This window comes from Furipterus horrens, unplaced genomic scaffold (genome assembly GCF_987537825.1).
Source record: "Furipterus horrens unplaced genomic scaffold, mFurHor1.1.pri manual_scaffold_12, whole genome shotgun sequence".
In the NCBI taxonomy this organism is placed as follows: Eukaryota; Metazoa; Chordata; class Mammalia; order Chiroptera; family Furipteridae; genus Furipterus; species Furipterus horrens.
In genome coordinates this window covers 18821748-18846116 of record NW_028327182.1, presented here as the reverse complement: position 1 = coordinate 18846116, position 24369 = coordinate 18821748, and the positions used below count along the sequence as shown (strand labels likewise).

Below are 24369 nucleotides of genomic sequence, written 5' to 3'. Positions count from 1 at the left end.
AAAGGTTTCAGGTGTAATACGTAGAAAGAGAAGAAAATTTAACCAAACTTGTAATGAGTAAATTCTGAATACTAATCAATTGTTATAGGAATCCTTACATCTAGGTAAAATAAAATCTTCTGATGAACAGTTGATATCACTGTCATAGGAAATGCCCCCCACCACCCCCATCAGTATAATCTAATTTAATTTGCCATTCTGAGAAGAAAAGCACTAATAGCAAAGGAAACTTAGTACTGGGATCTTTCCTCAGTGTGTGGACATGTCATCATTTCTTCTACCATGTGAGATACCTTAATAGCATCCTCTGGGTAACACATAAAACATTTTAAAAATAAACAATATTTCAGAATGTTAATACATTAAAATAAAGTACTACTAAATTGCCTCAACTTTTTCTCACAAAAACACCTACATTGATAATGCACTTTAATGTTATAAGATACTATACATTCTGTGCAATAGTTCCCCTGCATTTTAACATAATTTATAGAACATCTCAAGTTTGAAGTACCTAGTTCATTTTTTTTAACAAAAAGTTCTCATATATATATATATTTAATAATATCGTTTACCTGGGTGAGCTTGTCTCATGTGATATGTCACTGGGTATGGATGTGACTCTCCGCACAGCTCACAGATGGTATCTTTCTCTGGTCCTCCTACTGCCAGCTGGGCCATCTCACCAAATAAATTACCCCGGGGTCGAACTTCTGCCTTTTCTTTTTTCTTTTTTTCTTTCTTGGCCTTCTTATTCTCTTTTTCACACTCTTTCTTTTTAAGGACTGCACAAGAACCAGGACTTGGAAAAATCATATTCTGGGAAGCTGCTTTGATAGTAGCCAAAGAGATGTCTTCCCAGAAAGCCACTAAATGTTGTAAAGTTAAGGGAAGAGGAGATTTAGACTTCATTGGGTGGTGCACAGACATCTCAAAAGTGGCTTCGGTTTTCCCATCCTCACATTTCTCATGCAGAGGTGGTTCCTTAAGCATAGATAGCACCTTATTTTTGTTGATGCTACCCATTTTAGATATATCTGGTCCATGAGGTGCAATATTAAACATATTCAGTGCAGATGATATTTCCAATGAGTGTCTGTTTTTTAATTTGGTTTCCTTTTCTTCTGTAGGCTGTTGACTGTTTAAACTACTTCTTATAGGAGCATGTTCTTTGGAAAGTTCAGGATTAAATTTTAAGAAAGAGGAACAAGCCATTGCATCGTGTACGATGCCTTCGTGCCACAGGAAAGAGGCAAAGACAGCCCTGGCGCACTCAGCCACAGAAGGAGACGTGGCTTGTTTGGCTGGCTCTGCAGGTTTGGCTCCATCTCCTTTGAAGAGAAAGTTGGATTTTTCCTTTTTGGGCCTGCTGTGTCTATTAGCACATTTTCGACTTATTTTGGGGGATGCCCTCATGTCCTGTTCCTCTTTCAGAGGGGCTTTTCCTATGCTGAAATGAACTTTATTTGAACCTTCATCCACATTCTTAAATTCACTGCTTTCGTCACAGGTGCTATCTGTCAGACTGTTGGTTTTTAAAGTACTTGAAGTGCAGACTTCAACCACCTCGCTGTGAAGGTTTTCTTGAACCACATGGGGAGAAGGAGCTCTGTTTTCGGACCCAGGGGAATCTTTTGAATCCTTTGGTACTGGTTTTGGTTTTGGTGATGTGGATCGTCCCCTTAAGGGTTCTGTGAGGGGCATTTTCTTCTTGCGGAGGGTATCTGGATCAAGTGTGTAAGAGTCTGATTTGGAACGTTCCCGAGGAGGGTCGAGTTTTGTCTTAGTGGGAGCAGTGCTTTTTTGAGGTAGATTTTTATCGTGTGGTGAGGAGGAGCGGGGAGAACTAGCACCGGATGGGCTAGACCTATTGGCGGGGAGAGTCTTTGGCTTAGGAGATGAGGACCGAGAGCCTGGTCCCGGGGATTCCGCTCTGAAACTAGAAGACATCCTCCCATCAGATTTCAGTGTCTGCAAGGTGTTATGGTTGGGGGACAATGACCTACTATGAGAATCTGACCTCAGCTTTGCAGCATCAGATTTCAACATGAGGGATTCACTAGCTGATAAACCTTCTGTACCCCTTGGTTTCTTTTGATCAGTAGTAGTCCGGTTCATGCGTCCATCAGGCTTAATTGATCTGCTGTGCTTGGAGGACAGTTCTGATTTTCCTGATGTACAGACTGGTCTAGAAGATGTTGAGACAGTTCCTCGGTCACCTGTTTGTGGTCCATTTCATAGTAAAACTTGTTAGTAAAATTATAACTTACTGATAAGTTAACTACAAAAAACTGATTTAAAAAGACATATAGCTAAGAAATTTATATTGCTTGTCACAGACAAAAATACTTGAAAAATAAAGAAAAAAAAGGAAAATATTTTTCATAAACTTTCTATTACATCACTATACAACCATTTCCACCAAAAACAATTTTCATGGATGCAAAACAGACTGAACATACAGTACCTATACACCAGTATAAATTATCCATCATATCTGAACATCAGCTTTAGTACAATAATTAGGAAGAACTTAAATTCAGTGAGGGACTAAAAAGAAAAAAACAAACTTTTTGAAAAATAATTAGGAAAACGTTATGTTTTTAAATATGAAGTAGTCAAGCTAAATTTCTAGTAGAGTGATATCTCACAGCTTTATTAGGAATGTTAATGGTACAGAGTCTTGTTGAATTAGGAAACTGAATTTATATATACTTTATCATTTTCAAGTCTACAAACAGATACAATTAGGCTAATAAAGACCTGCTTAGGAGACGCATTATTTTAATGATTAGATTAGAATAATTTATTATTAACATGTGAATACTCAAAGGTATTATGAATTACATGTAATTCAGGCAGTATATTGTTTATAAACAGATTGTACTCTAAAAGTTTATTTAGTTCATTGAGCTCAGCTAGTCAGAACTTTGAGATTGTGTCCCCTTGGAATAAGAGTATACTCAGAATTAATAGTCCAAGTCTGAATTGTGGGGGACCTTGAAATAAGGAGTCAGGAAAATAACAGATAAAAAGATTTTAAAAATTTACCTCCTTCCTGGTACAAATACTAGATATTTCTACACAGACACCATTATTTCTGGTTATCTGACCCTACTGTTTCCTGCTTTCCTTTGAGGCATTAGGGCCAGGTGGTCTTTGCTACCTGTAAGAGGTACAACCTACACCATTACTTTTCCTCCCTAAAATAAAAACTCCCAGTCTTAGTTAGTTGTTAGGAGGAAGGCGATCTGATTAAAGTGATGCATGTGGTATGAAAAATTAAAAATCCATAAACCTTGCTAGGAGCGTTTGTTTTTAAAAATGATACTTAGTAAATTCAGATAAATCTGTTAACTGGTTACATGGCAGGTATTTTTTTTTAAGGGGGAGAAAGAATGCAAACAATTTGAATGACATAGGAAAATATTTTTTGTCTTTCTTGCATGTGTGTGTGTGCCTGTGTTTGTAGTCACACTCTAGTTATCTACAGGTCAAGACAGTATGGCCATAGATTCTGCCCTTCTGATAGAAGGTCCGCAGAAGTGGTATTATGGTCTATCACTCTTCACTGATGTAATGTCAAGAATGGGTTCTGGAATACACTAAGTGCTCAATAAGTATTTGTTGAAAGAGTAAACAAATTCCTATTTTCTTAATGTTTCTTCTGCTAGCCCCAAACCTTCAGATTCTCCAAAGATCCACTTTTTACAATATGGCTCCCAAGGCCACAGGGTAAAGGTGACAATAACCATTCTTGTACAAGGGTCAGATGGTTGCAAGTTAAGTAACTCTGAAATAATGAAGTCTAGCTAGTAGCCTACCTGAAGCATATTTTAACTGTAACGTGCCAGTGTTTAGAATAATTATTCATTCTTTCAATGAATATGTTACTACTAAATATAATGCTCTTCAGTTTTTTGCAATTATTTGTTGTCATAAATTTCATTTATCATATATGTGTCTTTTTATAAAACCAGTATAAGAAAGTGGGCTAAATTCAGAGGAAAAGCAGTGAAACAAATCACAACATATAAAAAAAATCCAGATACTTATGCTGCCTCAGCATAGACAAAAAGATGTTATAATCTTAATACATAAGTGCTCTCAAATTGTATAAAAGTAGTTTAAGAAATTGGTGCCTATCTTATTGATCTTGTAATAGAACAGTGGAACAGATTTTATAAACAAATATACTGAATTTGGTAGAATTAAACATCAGCCTAGTCCACTAATTTCCAGTGTGTAATATTTGGAATACTAATTTTTTGTTGTTAATCTGATGGCTGGCAATGCCTTCATCACCACATTTATTTTGGAAGCTGAACCATATATAATGGTGAATCTAGACAACATTATACATGTAAATATTTTATATTTGACACACCTCTCTCTAAAAGACCAACTCATGAATTGATCGAGTTTTCTTTTCTAAATTAATGGTGCTCATTCCTTCCTTATAAAGAACGTCTCTCCCTCTGTGATTGGATGAACAATGTAATCTTTCAAGTATCAGAACACCATTTGGCATGTGCTAACAAAAATGTTATATAGAAAGGGTTAGGGTATGGCATCTCTATACCTTATGTTTACAACTCTAGTAGTGGTGAATATTTTCTTAAACTCTGTAAGTGGTGACAGCTGGAGTATCAGTGTGTGATAGTGTTGACCTGATGTGAGTCCGTGTGCATAAATAATGTGAAATTCTTTTTTCCTAGGACTTTTAAAATTATAATTAAACTTTTGAAAAATTTGTTTTCCAAAGTTCATTTCATATATATATTTTTAAAGAATATGTTGTTTGCTATGTGTGGTTAACCCATATGCTAACTGATATTTATCTTCTTCATTTGGGTTTCTAGAGTTTTGAAGCATGTAATAAATATTACTAATAATTGTCATGTTATGGCTGCTTGAAATGTCAATAAACATAGACAAATATTTTGTTAAATATCTTTAGTCACACACAATACTTTCACATTCATCACTTAACTAATTCATTATTAAACTAATCATATATAAGTTTAAGTGCTAATAGGTAAAATATTTTCTAACCTAAATGAATTCTAAAAAAAAATAATAGAGGACAAGATAGAAACTTAGAACATTCAAACAAAATAGTAAACATGGTTAAAGTTAAGTATACATTCATCAATGACCTGCATAATTGTTTTTATGCTATAATTGTAAATCCTCAAGTTATTATAATACCACACTATAATATACCATAATAAAACACTATACTGTCATATTACATGCCATAATATATAGTCCATGTCAGGTTACATAACATTACATACCATATAGATCAGGTTCTATAAAGACCAGTTTCTATAATACTATTTGTTATACTATAATATCCTATAGTATCATTGTCAAATGTATAAAGATGTAATATAAAATGTATCCATTTCTAAGAAAAAAGAAAATTAAAAATTACTTGAAAAACCTATACAGAATATTAGCCATTGCTATAGTACTTTTTGATAAAATATTCTTAAAATACAGGATTTTAAGATTAAATATTACTTTCAGACAAAATTATTTAAGTCAGCATTTATAGTATTTTAAAAGACTAAAAGTATCTTTTAAAATTGTCTGAAATTTTATCAGTTGTCAATAGAGTTTAAGTATTACTAAGTTAAAAATTTTTTAACTAAGTGACTAAGAAAAAACTATAAGGAAGACTTATGACAGAACAGGTAATGAATAACTAAGTTAAACTTCAAAAAATTTGAACCTAATTACCAAAGTGTTTTTCATAAAACACTAAAATAGGAAAATAATTTTTGCATTATACAACAGAAAAAAGAGTTATAGACTAACCTGTCACGTAAGATGCTATATTTTTATAGATCACAATGTGCCTCATAACTTCTATACAAGGTGGGATAAAAAGAAGTTTACAGTTGTTCATATAGAAAATAATACATTAATAAATAATACGAGAATAAACTCTGTGTTTCACATACTCACAACTGTAAACCTACTTTTGCCCCACACTATATGTATACCATCTTGTTGTGAAAATGGTAATTTTACCACTCCCAAATCAGGCACTTCTTTCTATATACTATCTATTTTGAGACCTCATACAGGTTTGAAATTAAATAAGAGTAATATTTAGCCTATTGATACGGTCAATATGCACATCAGGATAATCAATACTAATACTGAACAGATATATCACAAATTAACACCAAATATCAATATCTGAATGAGTAAACTTTAATCTTAAAAAGTGTAATGGGATGAAAATGACTGAGGTGAATTATAACTTCTTCACTGAAACTACCTATGTTCATTAAGAATGGCCCATCCACGATAGCACGCATACCCACCCTTCAGTTTGTGAGACAGAGATGAAAGAGCAGAGGCAGGCCCAGCTACACCATAATTTTTGTAAATGCGCTCACGAGAAGCAAGGCTGCGAGATGGAGATTCTACAGTGGAAAACATTGGCAAAGAAGCGGCACAGATTCAATGGAAAGAAATTTAGCAGAGAACACAAGCAGAAACAAAGCATTTCAAATGATATGCGTGACAACTATTATTAAAAGTTTATATTCAGCCAGTTTTCAACAAGTTTACATTTCTCTAAAATTAAAACTGAAAACAAAGGTCATATTAATTAATTTAGATTAATGACAATAGCTTCAAATGTGGTAACTTAAAGTCAAATAAGTCTCATAGCTCTGATAAATCAAATTTGAACATTTCTCTTTAGACTAATATTTCTTAAACTAGGTTTTCTTTAATTTGGTCCTAATTTACTTACAAATAAAAAATTTTAAGTAAAAAATTTTGGTGATGTAAACAGTGGGAGATAAATTTATTTACAGTTTAACCTACTGTCCCCTGGATTTCTGTATGGACACGTGACTATGATTTTTCTAGTATGTATCTTAGAATGGACTCAAGTTCTTGACATTTATGGTTTATCTTCAGTGAAAAAGTGTTAGCACTAATCCCAATATTTAGAGTTTGTTTTATAGATTCTATTACTGAGATACCACATTTTGTTTATAAAAAGTTTCACAACACGAACAAAGCAAAGAAAATTCACAAGTCAATGAAAAATGTTAAACACACTCATGATTTACCATGCAGAAAATGAAGTACTTAAAATTAAATGATTTATCTTTTAAAAAGTCTAGAACCTTTAAAAAATGGTCTTTAAAAGCAGTATGCTTAAAAAAAAAAACTCTGAATCTTAAAAAAAATCCATTTTATTTAAAATTTTAACTCATAGCAATTAAATAGATATAATTAATTAAGGTGAAATACATTAGGTAATGAGATAACTTTCTTAATATTATCAAAATAAAAAAATTGAATATAACATATACTTTTCTCAAAACAGAAAAGTGATAGTTGACTGATTCATTATTATAGCTAAAATTAAAGGTGAACTACTTACTCATAAACCAAGAAGTTACTCCATGTGACTGAGTACGTATCATGTATCAGATATTGTTTCAGTTATTGAGAATAAAATGATGAACAGAAATAAAGTCCCAGCTCTTATGGAGCTTATATTCAGGGGAAGAAAAGAATAAATAAATACATATTTGATCAAGTGGTGATGAACTTGGGAATCATAAGCATGTAAACATTGGGTAACATTCCATGCCTGGGTAAGTCCACTTGGGGAGTGAGAGCTAGAAGAAACCAAAGCCCTGGGACATGCCTAGGAATATAGAATACAGGAGGATGTAGAAAAGAGACTGGAAATGAACAGTTGCTGAGGTAAGAAGTGTTCAGCAGGCAAAGAAGGAGTTTCAAGGAAGAAAGCTCAACTCCGTCAAACACTGCTGATAAAGCAAGTAAAATGAGATCTTAGGACTAACAAATGAATTTAGAAAAAACAAATGTCGAAGACTGACTCTAGCATTTCTGTGGACAAGGACCACAGCAAGAATACTTGATGGGGGTTCCAGAGAGAATGGCAGGAGTGGATGGAGAGATGGTGCTACATGCTATCAAGTCTTCTTCAACTAAGTTAAAAAAATGTTAAAGTTTTAATATTTTTGAGCATCCTTCTTTTTAAAGTGAAGAAAACTTAAAAGGTACCAAGAACTACAAAAAATTCTTATGCTATTTAAATCTCATATAATACACAGGCTGAAACCCTCACTGAAAATATCAGTTAGGAGGGTGTTGTTTTTTGATTGGAAGAGTTAGTTCAAGGGGAATTCCAAATGCCAATGTAAAAATACAGTTTCGTGGCTTGGTCATTAAAATCTGTGAAGACTGGATTTAGCAGAAGGACATAGGAGCAGGAAATAAAAATACTATCTTAATTGGAAGTGCCCAAAAACACAAATGTGAAAAACTACAAGGATGGCACTAGTAGGCTATGACGTGGGAGGTTTATGGACAAACTTCTCAAAAAGGTTTTTAAGAAAAAAAGAAGCCTTGAAGTCTTTTTCACTGTTACAAAGCCTAGAGAGACTGGATTCCTAGGTATGATTCAGAGTGAGTAAGAAGAAAAATTTTGTGAAAGTCTAAAAAGGTTATTGTTAAAATGCCTGAGAAATTAAGCTGTGACTGCAGATAACACTTGTACTATACATTTAATTTTTATAAAATTTGCTCATTTAAATATATTTTGATATAGTTAGTTTTTAAAAAGATTTATGTTTTTCAATTTAAAAAAATGAAAGCAAACCTTAAGAGATATATTGACAGTATGCAATACCACTGCAGAATATATACATCCAGAATCCTAGTAAAGGTATCAGGAGAAAAGTAGAATTACGTGAATGCTAAAGGAGGTTAAGACATGAAACAGGAACTAAAAATTATTTATATAAATGTTCGTATACTAAATGAATAATAAAAGAATGAAAGCTGGAACAAAATTTCCAACTTAAGGATAAAATAGAAATAAGCTTTTCACTAGAACAGAATATTAATCCACATGATATGAATGTAGAAAAGAAGATGAATGTAAAGATGTAAGGTGGATAATCGCCCCCTGCCCCCCACAACATGATGTGTCTCTAAATGACTTCTACCTGTAATTGGATAAAACATACGTAACATATTAGTGAATATATAATAAGTTTTCAGTAAATATGGTAAGGGACATAACATTAGGGAAAAGCATATCATTTCAGAGTTTGTGATAGATGAAATAGGAAAATTCAGAACAAAATTTGGTGTGTATATATCCTAGGCCTTAGAAAGAATAATTTCAAAAAATTCTGAGCCAAGATTAAAGAATGCTCTTTGAGTAGTAACTTGAGACCCAGGAGGTCTAGGGATGCTCTCAGAAATAAAAACCTGGTTTTCCACGAATTGCTTACTAGTTGCAAGGGAAAAAAATAGTACCTATATATCAGAGAAATCAGACACTTTTGATCAGGTGATTATTAACTATAACCACGTCCTGCCTTCAGAAGCATACAGCATTTATGTAGCACAGACAGCTAAAACTGAAACCAAAACAGGAGGAAAAGTCCTTATGTTTGGAGAGAGAAGAAAAAAGCAGGCACCAGTCACTGCCTCAAACCTGTGAAGAGTATTAACCACAGATGAATCAGAGACATTCTTCCCTTCCACTCTTTTATTGTTACTGGGCAGTGGGGTGGAAGACAGGATTTTTGTTTCCGTATTCTCTAAAAAACTGAGAACAGACAACCAGAACAACTCTGTGATAATGTGAATTTCCCATCTGGCAGTTTATCAGGAATGTTGCCAAAGGATTTAAGGTATAAGATAAGAAGGTTAGGGTAGATGACCCTTTGGCTTTTCCAATTTTTACAGTTTATGTAAGGTAACTGAGATGTAATAGGGAAAAAAAAAGTACTGAAGTGAGTTAAGAATCTCTTATTCAAGTCTTAGATTTGCCAGTTAACTTTATAACTTGGGCAAGTAACAGAGAATTCCTTTATCTCCAAAATGACAGCTAGATGACTTCTTAGGTCTCTTGAACACAAGAAATTAACTATACCATCATATTGATATGGCATATTTCCTAAGTAAACTAAAGGGAATGGGGAGAAGTAAGTCAATCTAATGATCAGGGATGAAAAGTTTGATCTAAAAGATAAAATTTAGTTGATTTTGGTGATGGTATCACAATGTATGCATATGTCCAAACTCATCAAAATGTATAATTTAAATCTCAATAGAGCTGTAACAATATTTAGTTTTAGTTTTCATAAGTCTAAATAATGAGATATACTACAATGTAGAAGTTTTAGAGAAAAGTGGGAGATAAAGAAGACCTAATATGAAAACAGAATTTAAATACTTTAAAAAGTGCTTTCTAAATTAATCACAAAATCATGAAAATGCTCTAATGATAATGATCATTTTTACTAAAAATGTATATATGAATAATTTGATGGTGTATTTATAACTTATCAGTCAACAATGGTTTTCTTAGTTCATGGAGATGTTAAATATGTTTTCCATCTTCAAATTAAAACCTGCTTTTTATTCTGTGTTTATCTTTCAAAACAGTCAGTAAACTGACTTTCTTCTAGATTGGTTTCCACAACCGTAATTAGCATGTCCTGTGCATTTTACAGCCTAAATATTTCTGAACTTGTTCCTTCTCCTACATTCCCACTGTAATTTACCTTAGTTTAAAGCCCTGTTCAACTTTTCTTGGACTTCCTACCTCTCTTATCACTCGCCCTTTCTCCAGGACCCTTTTCATAATATTTTCAGTTCTTTCACAAATGTAAAACTGATCCTACCACTCCTTCTGTTTAAAGTTCTATACTTTACTCCCTCTACTTAGAGGATAAAGTCTAATCTACTAAGTATGGCTTATAAGACTCTTCACGACGGGCCCATTCTCTAGTGTAAGATGCTGCCACTAGGGCATTAATACTGTTAGTTACAAATGCATGAAGTTTCTCTAGCATGTTCTCTAGCATGATCAAATGAGTTTATCCATATGAAGTAGTTAACATGCTGTCTATTATATGGTAAATGTTTGGTATGAGTTAGCTATTAACTGTTTTATACCTTCTCTTCTTTCCTCAAACTACCAACACATCCTCCACACACTAACTCTGGGATGCTGACAGCTTCCTATTTTACTGAGAAACAAACAAACGAACAAAAGAAGATCCTCAAGCTCCTAATATTATACCTTCTTCTTCCTCTCCTGTTATGATGAACTATTTATACTTCTACTCAGCCAACCTTTCCACTTTGTGCTAGACTTCATCCTCTCTCCTAAGCAAGAGTACTATTCTAGCAGTTTTCCTCTGTCCAATGTATCATCAAATTTTCTCTCCCTATTGGATCATTCTCCTTAGAAAATAACATTAATATTATTTTTTTTCATTAAAAAACAAATAAAAACCTCTCCCGATCTCACATCCTTTCTCTTGGTTTTGTTTTATGCTTTTCCTTCCCCTGTATAGTAAATCTTAAGAGAGCAGGCACGGATAACATTCTCCACCTCAGTCCACTAGACTCTTATTGCCATATTGCTTACTAAATCTAAAAACTACACTGATAATTTTTAAATTAAAAAGTAAATTACAGAACATACTTCTTTCTCTCATGCCTGTACACATATACATGATAAGACAAGGAAAATTTGTAACTTTCACTTCTGTAATTATTCTATTTCACTAGAATAACTGGTGAAATACTTTGCATGTATATAGACATGCATGTGTACATTTATAATAAAATAAATTTGCTAATTAAAAATCACCAAATTAACTTAACATGCCACGTTATTTCAAATTCCAGAGATTAGTGAAAAATATTATGCTTCAGGGAAAAAAATTCTAAAGAACTACTGATTGCAATGTTCACTGAAATGTTAGATAAAGTTGACATGAAGGGCAGTTTATGTGTATTTCTGTAGAGCTCATGCACTTAGCTGGGAACTTGAGTCATGACATTTAGTAAATTTTTTCCATTTAAGCCGAGCTACATTCTTAAAATTAAACTATAAAGGGAAAAATAACCAATCTAGGTAAAACTAATCCTTTAGAAGCTAGAACTAAATGAAAGCAGAATATAAACATATATAAAATATATATGTACATATATAATTTTGTATTATTTGATAGCAAGCAAAATTGAATATTTAAAACATGGCCTTTTTAGTTAGTAGAACTGGCCTCATGTCTGGATCTATGATCTTACTATGAATGTTTCTACAGCAAACCACTGATCTTCTCTAAGCCTGTTTCCTTACCTATAAAATGGAGACATCATCTCAAATAAGGATGTGTTAGAGTGGTACAGTATTCAGTATACAGTGGTGATGATCAGTATAATCAAAAATTAACAATATGGTCCTCTACACATGTTTTATTTTAGCATCACAAAAGTATAAAACAAAAATGATTCTAATTTACTATTTAGTAAGGGAAGTATGAATAATCTGCCTTCTAAAAAAAGATAAAATGCTGGTGGAATGGATATCAGTGAAGTTCAAGGAAGGATAACTTGCTCAGGCAGTCTTAGCAGTGAGCACTCTGCCACATTTAATTTTCCTAATAAGGTAGGATTAATATAATTCTAGTTTATTTCCAAAATATTAAAGCTATTTTTTCCTTTTTTTATTTTACTTTATTATATTTTTAATTTTATTTTTTGGTTTTTCAAATACAGTTGTCCCATTTTTCCTCCATTTCTCTCCCCCATCCAGCCCACCCCTTCTCCCACAATCATATCCCTCCCCATTGTCCATGTCCATGGGTCCTCCATACATGTTCCTTGACTAGACCCTTCCCTCACTTATCCTCCTTCTCTCCCTCCCCCTCCCCCCTATTGACTGCTATTCTGCTCTTTGTCTTATTTAGTTCGTTTGTTTATGTTGTTCTTTAGTTTCCTGTATTGGGTGATATCATATGGTATTTTTCTTTCTTTGCCTGGCTTATTTCACTAAGCATAATTCTCTCTAGGTCCATCCAAGTTGTCGCAAATGGCAGAAGTTCCTTCTTTCTCTCTGCTGCATTTTTAGAATTCGATCGCTTTTTAAAGTTATGCCAAGGATTAAGACTTCTGGTTTCTGGAATTTGGAAGTCAAACTTCAGTGCTAATTCTAATGAGAAAAAGAGGTTTGTTAAGAGACCCAGGTAATTCCTATTGCTGCAGCACAGGCAAGTAATGACTCAGAAAATTGATACATGGGACATTTCTAGGCCATGATTTCAAATTTGCCCCAAGATGGTGGTAAAGAAAGTAGTGGTACTGATAACCCTTAGGCATAAAATTATACTGACATATGTCAGCTAGAAACTTATGATCCCTTCAAAGAAACAAATCTGATTTATTATAGTCTTTATATTTCATTTTGAAATATTTCATTAAATACTTTGGTAAAATAAAAATAGTAATTATACTTGTTTCTGAGATTTGTAATGATCCTTTAGACAGAACAAAAAGGTCCTTATTCTTCAATTCCCTTGTCTGCTGCCACTATGACATTATCAGATTAATTTTTGTTTAACTTTTTTATATAATATAAATTTCCTGCTTGATTATGATTTATTTTCCTTTTTGTTTGTTCCTGTCCTTACCTTTAAAACTTCCTTCAACCTGAAATCATCTAAATTTAAAAAGTCTGTTGCTCCATAAAATGAATAAACTAAGCATTTACTTCTCATTTATTCTTCTATTAATGCTTATCAAGGAAGAAAAAAACTATTTCACACACATGACACTATTATATTTCCTCAAAGTTCTTCTTTTAAGAGACATTCAGGTAAAAATCATATATGAATAAAGATGATTAGCTAAATTGATACTACTTATATTTCTAAACTAATTAACTTAACTTTATTAATTGAACTTGCCTAATGTATCACACAAATCTAGAAAAATTTATACTCTTGTGTACTCTTTACCTAAAGTGGATAATTATATCATAGTGAATAACATCATTTGCTAATTATAAACTACGCTGGTTCCTAATAAAAACTGGACAAGCTGGCATTATCTTAAGTATCCTAAAAACAGCTACCAAAGTAATTTTGTAAAAAAATAACTTAGACCTCAGTGTGGGTGTACTTTATTAAAGCAAAGAGGTCATGTATTTGAATCCAAATAAGGGGTGTGTAAGCTAAAACTTTCATAAACTATTTCACTCATTGAGTGTATTTATATATTGTATAGCCAACATGTGAACTGAAGGCCAAGAAGAACATATTGTCCTATTTAAAGGAACTTAGAGAAGTTTATGTGGAAGCATGAGTAGGTCATTAAGAAAAAAGAATACTCGGTTAAGTGTAATTTCTTTGGGTTTATTTTCGATATTGGTGTGAGTTACTATTGTAGATGAAGGGCTAGAGCAATCATAGGAGGCAGAACTGGAACCAAATAATCAGTTTAATGTATTAAAAACAAAAACAATAGCAAAAATAATAATAATAAAAAGCAAAAGAAGAAACAACAATTTGAGAAAATTTGGAAACCTAAGTTGTTTTATATTTGAAGAATATCATATTCACTTAAAAGAAACAAACCTACCTAATATAGTCTCTCTTCCACCCTCTGGTATAATGAAATAGGTTTATTATTTTGGGGCATCTCTAAATAACAAAAATCCAACGTAAAACAATGAAAGGTATCCCTATACCTGGTGCTTAGCATGGTCATGCACATTATGGAAGAACATTTTAAGTTAAATATGTTTTTCCTAACATGTTCTGTAGTATATATTTGCTAATACAGGAATAAGAACAGAAAGAATAACAGTCATATTTTAATAAATACACTTTTTAAAAAGTGTGATTAAAAACAAATGTTTTAGCTGCAGAATATCTTAGCTCAGAATAGCTTTAATGCTTCAAAAATGTGGGAAGGGATAACATCCTCACTAAATAAAAGCAGTCTGGTGAGTTGAAAAGTAATCAGTAACTGATAAACAACTCAGAACAAAGCTTCAGAAATGGCTTCATGAGGCAGGTTAAGACTGAGAGACTTACTCTGAAGCTGAGGTTGCTGGAAGGAAAGGGACTGTCCGAACACAAATGGGCTGTGGACTAGGGAAGAGGGAGGTTTTGCAGCTTGATCAAAGATGGAAGGAGCTGGGAGATTGGGCCGTGACTGAATTGAATTCAATATGGCACTCAGTTGGTCACCTGCAGTGGGCAAAACAGTCAAAACTACAACTAGTTATTAATTAACATCCAAAATGGCAAAGTAAATGGTGCTTCATGACATTCAGATAAAGTTAAACACTAAACAAAACTATGCCAATTCAGAAATGCGTGGAAGGTGGTGATCATTATCCTCAAATTAGGGACCAAAAGTTGCATGTTATTTTAATAATGGAAGCACCCACACAATCTACTAAAACAGCCCAAATGAATTTAAATTCATATACAACATTTAGCAACAGCATAGGAGAATAGAGTCTATGAAGAATCTATGATAAGTTGACTGAATATTATGTAAGTATAAATGAAGATCTAAGCAAATGTCTTCTACATAGTTTCTGACCATGACTAATATCACCCTACCTCATATACAGAACACTTCATGCAGAAAATAAGCAAATAAGATGAGTTTTTTTTAAAATGCAAGATTCAAAAGAGGCAAAGTATATGTTATTAACTTAGTAACATCTTTACATTAGAGTTATAAGTTAATATTTTCTTTTTAAAATAGTTAATGTTAAAGAAATTATACGTTTTTAAAAGCATGGACTCTTTTGATTTAATGGATAATATCAAAATCTGTAACACAATAAGATAGAAATATGAGCTATCTAACTGGAATAGTATCTCAAAAATGAATGCTGACATTTTCCCTTAACTTTAAATACAAAAGACATTAACAGAAAAACAATTTTTAAAATATGAAGTAATGTAACTGGATAGATAATAGCTCATTTATATGGTTATATATTAAATAGTTTAAATGATTCTGAAGAGGAAAATAACCATATCCAGACATATGCACAAACTAGAAAACAGTACCAGTCATGTTCCTTAAATATAATAAAGCTTCATAAATGAAAATTTCAAATGAAGCACCAACAAAAATAGATTTACATGGAAGGAACTGTACATACAAGCCATACATTTTCATTAAAAAAAATTAATGCAGAGGGTTACAAAAAGAATTTTAGAGTATAACGAATTTTATAAAATTGTTTTAAAGAGAAAAAATTTTGTAAAATATAATTTTTTGATCTTGAATAGTATAAAGAGTTAAATAAAACAAGAACTATTGTTAAAGATAATAAGTGTTAGAAATAGACTAGTTTCTTAACATTTCTTTGCTTCATCTAAATATTTAAAGTGTATTAATAAGTGCATGCTATTTTTGAGCAATAGCAAAATCACACTTTAAAAAGTAATATATCACAATTTCTATTTAATAACACATATTGCCAGCAATGTTTGCAACTCTTAAAAATTGATTTTTATGATGTTTCAATAAATTATACTTTAAATACCGATTAAAGTTATAGCCACCAGTACAATCCAGACATTGGAGAGACTGAAAACATACAATTTGAATTAAACATGGCTTTAAAGCAGATCACTATAGAAGTATAGTAGTGGTACGTAAGTGCTGAGATTTTAATTTAAGGATTGACAATGGTGAAAGGGGACATGAAGAAAACACTACCAAGAATTTACCCTACATAAGTATGAAGATTTAGCTAATGTTAGTTGAAATCTGAGCTACCAAGTATGAGCAAGCACAGCTGTAGGAGACACCAACACAACAGAGTAGGAAGAGCCAAAAAGAAATCCTGTAGTTAGGCTTCCTTCATAAAAGTATTCTGTGGAAAATAATATCAAATGAAGTCATTTTATCTTAAATTGAATATTCTATATTGATGTAATTTTGTTTTTTGTAGACTATTTCATTATTTCACTTGCTCTGCAAGTCAGGTAACATGACACTGTATTTCTTGAAATCAAATCGTATGAATTACTTTAAATAAACAGTTAAAATTATTTTCATGAAAGTTATTTTCTCCCTCTAACCTATCATCCAACTGCATACTACCTGCTGACAACATGGCTGATTCTGAAAGAGTCAGGATCAGATTCATAGAAAAGAACATGAATGTGCCCAAATTTTCACACAAATGAAATTTTGGATGAAATTCAGCTATAAATTATTTCAGAATAACTATTGCTTCAAGTGTCCATGATGCTGGTCTCTTCCATTAAGAAGCCAAAAAGCTGTATTTATTTTATATCCACATGGCTTAGGATTTCGTTCAGTTCCATTGTACATACCAAATCCAAAGATATTATGTCATGTAATTCTAAAGTAACTAAGATAACTTGGTTAGATATTCAAAACCCCAGAAATTTAATAAAGCTGCTGTGCAATTTTATTTAAAATATTACTTAAAATAGATTTTAAATGGATCACTTTGGAAATTTCTTTGTTTATAAACATTACTTCTAATAATAAGTAGATAACAGAAACAGTTCTTTTACTAGGTATAGTTACACAGAATCTTTATGATGTAAATTCAAAACGAGTGCCTTTAAACAGAAACAAAAAAGTAAACTTAACTATGAACTTAAGCTAAAATTGACAAAAACAATAGCATTAAAGAAACTTTTGTAAACATTTTGATTGTCAGTTTTCTAGAAAAAAACTTTAATAAAGTTTTGTGGGTAAACAGCAATTATAATGGGTAGGAAAGAAGGTAACAAAATATTAAAATTACGTATATAAAAGATCACTTATAAACACCTACCTTTATTATTTCCGAGTCCATAATCAAATCCTTGGGCACCACAACTTGCCCCTTTATTAAAAGCTTGTACTGAGAAAGGACTTGGAGGAGGAGTTTGAGAATTCTGATCCAGAAGAATTTGTTCTACAAAAAAAGGCACAACTATAAAATAGGTCTCTTATGCGTTATTCCATATTCAAAGAATAAAGGAAAAATTTAAAAAAAGACTTTATGATGGTTAGATATTAAAATACTTCATATTTAGATTTGATAATAATTTTACCAACTAGGTCACTGATACTGACAAAGTACATAACAAATCTTTGTTTTCATTTATCAAATACACAATGTAATTTAGAAATAAATTATGGAACCAATTTACTTTTATATGATAGAAATACATCATTGAACGTATACTAATATTTCTGGCCCAGAAACTTCTATTTGTTACAAATTTATACAAGAGCATTTTACAAAACAAAACTGGATGCCCTATCAGTCAGAAATCAAACATTTTGTATATTAGTATTCAAATAGAAAAAAAATGTCAAAGTATATGGTACCAAAAGGAATTTTGCAAAGTATTTAAAATTTTGAATGTGAAAATTATGGAAAATTTAACTTTTAGTTTATTTTTACTTATTATATAAGGATATTTTCCCTAAATAAAAAGATGATAAACCAGGTCATGTAGTCAGAGCTATTAACACATACTGAAGCCAACAAATGTATCAGAATTTTTATTTCAAGAAAGAAATGGCAAATATTTTATTTGGTTTACAAATGGCAACAATGCAGCATAAAGTGGGTAAACTAAGTTAATCCCCTATTAATAATCAAGTGGCTATAAAATTCTATCTGATATAATACTAAAAAACATTAATACTATAATTAGTCACATAATGCCAGCTTAAAAAGGCAAAATAAAAATGCTGTATGAAATGTAAAAAGGAGAAACAAGTACTTCTTTAAAAATAACATTATGAATAATAAAGTTTTAAATTTATTTTTTAAAAGTCAATATCCCTTTCAACAGAAAATAAAACTAGAAGAATAGGGTGGAGTCTTTTCTTCCAGAATTCTGCTATACCTGTGGGTAATGAACAATCTATCCCTTTACCAGCATTCCTAGACTTTTTTCAATAACCCAATCATAGCACTTCCCTTAGGCAATGGTCTTCAGTCTAAGATGCTTCAGCAGTGAAATATTTCTTCTGGAAAATACTCATGAATAGTCATCTGAATGGAAAAGATAGCATCGTTCTCACCCACTAGAGTCAGAATGGTCTAGCACCAAGTGTAAAGTCTGTGTTGACCATAGTAGTAGCTTTGCTTACTAGTTTTATTTATGAATACCAAAGGCCAATAAAGAATTTTTACAAAGAGGAAAACTTTTGTTTCACTCATATTACTTTATATAAATAAATTACGATAGTGCCAAGTCCTCTTATTTCCGTATTAAACAGTTACATACTAATACCATTGAGCAGGCTATCTGAATACTGTATTAACTAATCTTAGTGGTTTTAAAGTACTAACTTCTTATTTTTTACTTTTTATTGTATTTTTCCTTTATATAACTCCCCTCCCGCCCCCCGAAATCACCACACTGGTGTCCATGAGTCCTTTTTCTTTTTACAAAGCACTAACTTTATATCATATCTTTCCTTATCACCCCAGCTACTATGTTAAAAAAATTAAGACTCACATCATGACTAAGTAAAGGATCATAAAGTGATTGTTAGTTGTTCATTTGTCTTTCATACAGAACTTATAAAGTATCCTCATTTTGTAAATGAGAAAACTGAAGAACAGAGATAGTAGGTAAATGGGCCAACGTCACATAACTGAAAAGTTGCAGAGCTGGCATTTGTACCCTGGCAGTCCAGCTCCAGAGTCCATTCTTACACATTATACTATATGCCAGTTAAAATTACTATTAAGCTAGAAAAACCCTTTGATAGTCACCTAAACCATTCTCATATCAGTTAACTTATGTCTTACATTAAGCTGATCTCACTTTAGGTATTTTCATTTATATCTGAATATCCTTACATAATGAAAGAAATTATGAATATGTAGTAAACATTATAATATGTAGAAAGTATTTTTAAATGGAAAGGTTGTTTTCTAAAATGTTTGTTTCACATCAAATGAAGCCCTTTTCTTTTTCAAAATATAATGAAGAACAATTCTACCATCTCAACATTATTTTATGACATTATCTTTGACTAAGAAAATTTATCTGTAAAGATAAGGAAGGGAGTAGGTTCTAAAATTGTGTTCAGTGATTTACTGATGCAGTGTGACATAGTGTAATGAGCACAGATTTTGAAATATAAATAAATTATCTGGCTCAAGTCTTTCATCTGCCATGTACCCAGCTGTATAACCATTGGCAAGTCATTTTAAATTCTATGCACTTTAGTTTCCATACCAGTAAAATGAAGATAACATAATCCATCTCAAAGGCTTACTGTGGGGAAAAATGGAGAATGTTTTGTGTATAATGTTAAAAGATATTTCTAAATGTACTCTGTCATTTAAGCAGGTTTCAAAAGTTTTTTTTTTTTATCTATTTATGCTTATAGCCATATTATCTCTTGGATAATGATTGTAAGTTTATTCTTTTAGGAAGAAGCATGTCCTGTTGTTTATCTGACATTATCCTATAATTTTGGGATGTGGTAGAAAAGTCTGTGCTTCACTTACCCATTTAATTTTGATAGCCTTTCTAATATTTTTGTGACTTAACTTGCAGTTATAAAACTTAGTGAGCAATTGATATTTGCAAAAATTGTTTCAGAATTAGGACTACAAAGATGAAAAACTTGTGCCTCACCCTGACCAGTGTAGCTCACTTGGTTGGTCATTGTCCTGCAAACCAAAAGGTCACTGGTTCAATTCCTGGTCAGGGCACGTACCTGGGTTGCAGGTTAGGTCCCAGGTTGGGCGCGTACAAAAGGCAAATGATTAATGGATCTCTCCCTCTCTTCTCCTCTATCAAAAATAAATAAATAAAATCTTAAAATATAAGCCCTGTGCCTGTCCATAAGGGACTCACAATCTGGGTATAAAGAAATAAAAATTAACTTCAATATAGTACCAGTTTCGTTCTAGTGGTGAATACAGTTCTTTAGGAACACTGAGGGAATTCTTGACTCTATCAGAATCAGCTAAATAAAGTTTCACCCAAGTGATGATGTGGTCTGAACTCTGATGAAAAAGTTATTGCCACCAGGAGAATGAGAGGGGGACAAAATGGAAAGTCTTCTATTAAATGAAATCACTGTTGAAAAAGTGAAATGAAGTTTCTAGGTGAAACCCTAACAACAAAATAGAAAATGCCTAAAAGATACTTTGCATTTATTCTTCTTCCCTGATACACAATTAAATTGAGTGAAATTACCTGGGAGAAGTACTGTGATTGGAGATTTGAAAACCAAACTTACATTTAGTGGTAGAAAAGGTAAAACATTCAAGTCCTGGACTGGTACAGAGGAATAATCACACAAGTTCTTATTAATAAAAAGCATGTCTTACAAAGATGGATTCATATGTTCCACGTTTTCTTTTAATTCCCTTCTTTAATGCATTCATTTAGTAGCCAAATATTAACAATTTCAAGATTTTTTAAACTTAGTTTTGCTTTATGTAAATAAACACACAATGATAAAAGAAATACAATATGCTTTAAACATCTGCATTTCAACGGTTACTAGGAATAAATCACAAAGTGAAGCCAACTTGCCATCTTCATGCCGGAGGTACTGGTTTCCGCCTCTGTCTCTAGCTAAGGACCAGGCCTCTCCTTCATCACTCTCACAGAACTCTACCATGCTGTTCTTATCCAGCTGCACCCACGTACCTTCAGAATTGGTTACCTGGTACATAACAAAAAGCATGATTGATTGGCTTGATTCTTTCAGGGCACTCAGGCTGAAAATCAGCAAAAAGTTCAAGAGTTTGAATAGTGTAATCATTCCAATAAATATCTACCATAAAATTAGTTTCCGAAAATAAGACCACAGCCTGAGGTAAGACAGAAATCAATAAAAAGTTATGTAAAATACTGCTTATTTAAGATGAGTTAAAATAATTTTTAAGGCCCAAGGATAATCCCTAAATAATTTTAAATATTACCCAAAAAACACATGGCTCTTTCTTTAGACACCTAACATGTCAAAACACAACATACTTCTTTATTTATGTTTGTAGTGCCTGTAATGCGACTCGGAAATGGCACTTACAGAGAAATAGCATGACACACTACATCTTCAAGCTTATCAGCTGAGGCAAATGCCACAGTTGATGGAAGAGTAATTTTATTTGTTCAGGACTTCAGTGAGACGCATGAATAGGAACAAAGAAAAGAAACCTGTACATACATCACATCTCCATACTGATCCATAATAGCAAATATTAAATTTTTAAAAATTTGATGAGAGAAAGAGAGAGAGAGAAAGAAAAAAGATCAATTTGTTGTTCCACTTATTTATGCATTCATTGGTTGATTCTTTTATGTGCCCTGACCAGGGATCAAACCTGCATCTGAACAACACTCTAACCAGCTGACTCCCTGAACAGGGCCATAGCAAAATTTTAAAAGTGCTGTTAATCCATGACTGTATAGTACATTTATAATAATAAAAAGATGTATGCAAATACCACACATTTATATATACATATACATCATTTTGTTAATATATTGTTTCCACAAGGACAACTATGAGAATAAAAGTATTAGAAAAGAAGCACAGAAAAATTATGTTAGTATTTCCAATACAAATAAAGATTAAAAACAGTAGCATTTAAAACTTGAATGAAAAGGCAACCTTTGGAAGAAAAAGATGTTTTGGTTGTATTATATTAAAAACTAGATCTTAGGAGTCACGAAGCTACAAGAATCCATACCTCTCCCACTGCTTTGACTTTGTTTCCCAGAACTAACATTCCAATTGGGATACCTCTAAGGTTAGGGCAGCTTCTGATGTTGTGGCCAGAAGGTCCTGTCTTCACTACCTTGTACATGCCTGGACCTCCTCGCAAGAACGGCATATCTTGTTCTTGCATTGTTGCTTCCTGTGGACAGCAGGAGTTTATGTCTTTGAAAAAGTCATCAGTATTAGTTTTAGGTTCCTGAAAATTTGAATAGGAAAAAAAATAAACAAAATACAAGCTATTATCACTTTCAACATCTTCCTATTAATAGCTTTTACAACAATTCTATACACATGTAAAGATAACTGAAGTATTAGTCAATACAACCGTTAAAGAGTCATTCAGTTTTTCAAAGATGAATAAAATTAAAATAAAGTTGAAGAGAAGAAAATATAACAGGACAGCAATTGAATTCCAGACTTTGGTCCATCAAAATTTGAGAAATATAGTATTAATTTTACTTTTATCTTTTAATGAAATATTTAACAGGAGAAATAGATTTACTATGTAAACAATAAGTTAATACTTTTGAATCATTATTACTGAATTACTGTCTGTTGATATAGGTTAAAAAGCCTAAATCTTCATTTCTTACATTTTTTTTTGTCTGTAATAATTATTTACAAATAGAGAAAATAGGTGTTAAGACTCTGGAGACTTATCTATAAACAGCAAGAACAATGATAACAAAATGTATATAAAATACAGATACATCTTAATATTTACTAGTTATAAATGAAATAAGAATGTAAGATTTTAACAACTCAAATTTTCTTAATATGGTACAAATAAAGATGTCCTGGTAGATTTGCTAGGCCATTTTTAACAGTGATATATTAAAGCTATTAATAGAAAAAGATGATTATATTTCAGTAGAGAAGAGAGATTAACATTAAAGAGGAATGTTTACATCCATATAATGCATTTGGATATAAAAGAGTCATTTCCACAACAAAAGAAAATAAAACCCCCTAAATTTTCTTATGAATCTGAATGCTGTGACAAAATTGTTTCCTATGTAAATGCAATGAAGAGGAATAACAACCTTCCCTTCCCATATTTGTTATTCTTCCCAACTAAAAGTATATCAAAGTTCCACACTAGGGGTTTTTCCATTTTCATTATTACTTCTTCAAAACAGATTTAAATGGCAATCTTAAATACAGTAATATACACTCTACAACTGCTCCATGTTGAAATTCAGTAAAATATTACCATAATGGGACACTTACTCTAACATTAGATTAAAATTAGTATTTAGTAATGTTAGAATAAAAACAAAAAAAAATCCTAGTATGTTATGCAAGATAAAATACTATTACTGACAGCTCTATCCCTATAGTCTCATATTAAGAGGTGTGTAAACATGTCCATTACATAATAGAAAATAAAAAATAAAATCCTGAGGTTAAAAATGTGGACTTAAGAATTCTGTGTACTTGCAGCTTTAATTCAATATATGGCTGAACAGGAAAAAATTTAAAGCCACTAATAACCTTCACATAATATTTTGTAAATTTTATTGTTTGATCAATAGTCAATTTTTAGTAATACAAATATATACTATAGACAATATTTATTTAATTTAATGTAATCATCGCATCATACTTATCCAAAATTCTTTAGCTATATAATGGCAATTTAATGGAAATGAGAATTTTAAATACTTGAAAAATTCAGATTAGATCTACAACAGAAAATAACCTTAAACTAAAATAGCCATGCAGGTATTCTTGCAAAAACATATATGTGCACAACAACATGAATAGAAAGAGCACTCA

At 31.9% G+C, this 24369-nt stretch overlaps 1 protein-coding gene across 2 annotated transcripts in view; it reads right to left on the bottom strand.

Moving 5' to 3' along the window:
* Positions 1–24369, bottom strand: part of MYCBP2 (MYC binding protein 2) — a 258565-nt gene that overhangs the window by 42519 nt on the left and 191677 nt on the right. The window contains exons 54-58 of one of the 2 annotated variants that reach the window (XM_090258643.1): positions 22562–22786; positions 21399–21531; positions 17669–17791; positions 14919–15098; positions 576–2219 (exon numbers count right to left, since the gene is read on the bottom strand). In XM_090258643.1, the coding sequence (XP_090114769.1) occupies positions 576–2219; positions 14919–15098; positions 17669–17791; positions 21399–21531; positions 22562–22786 (2305 nt within the window). The remainder of the gene's footprint in view (positions 1–575; positions 2220–14918; positions 15099–17668; positions 17792–21398; positions 21532–22561; positions 22787–24369) is intronic. The other variant, XM_090258644.1, reaches the window with a different exon arrangement.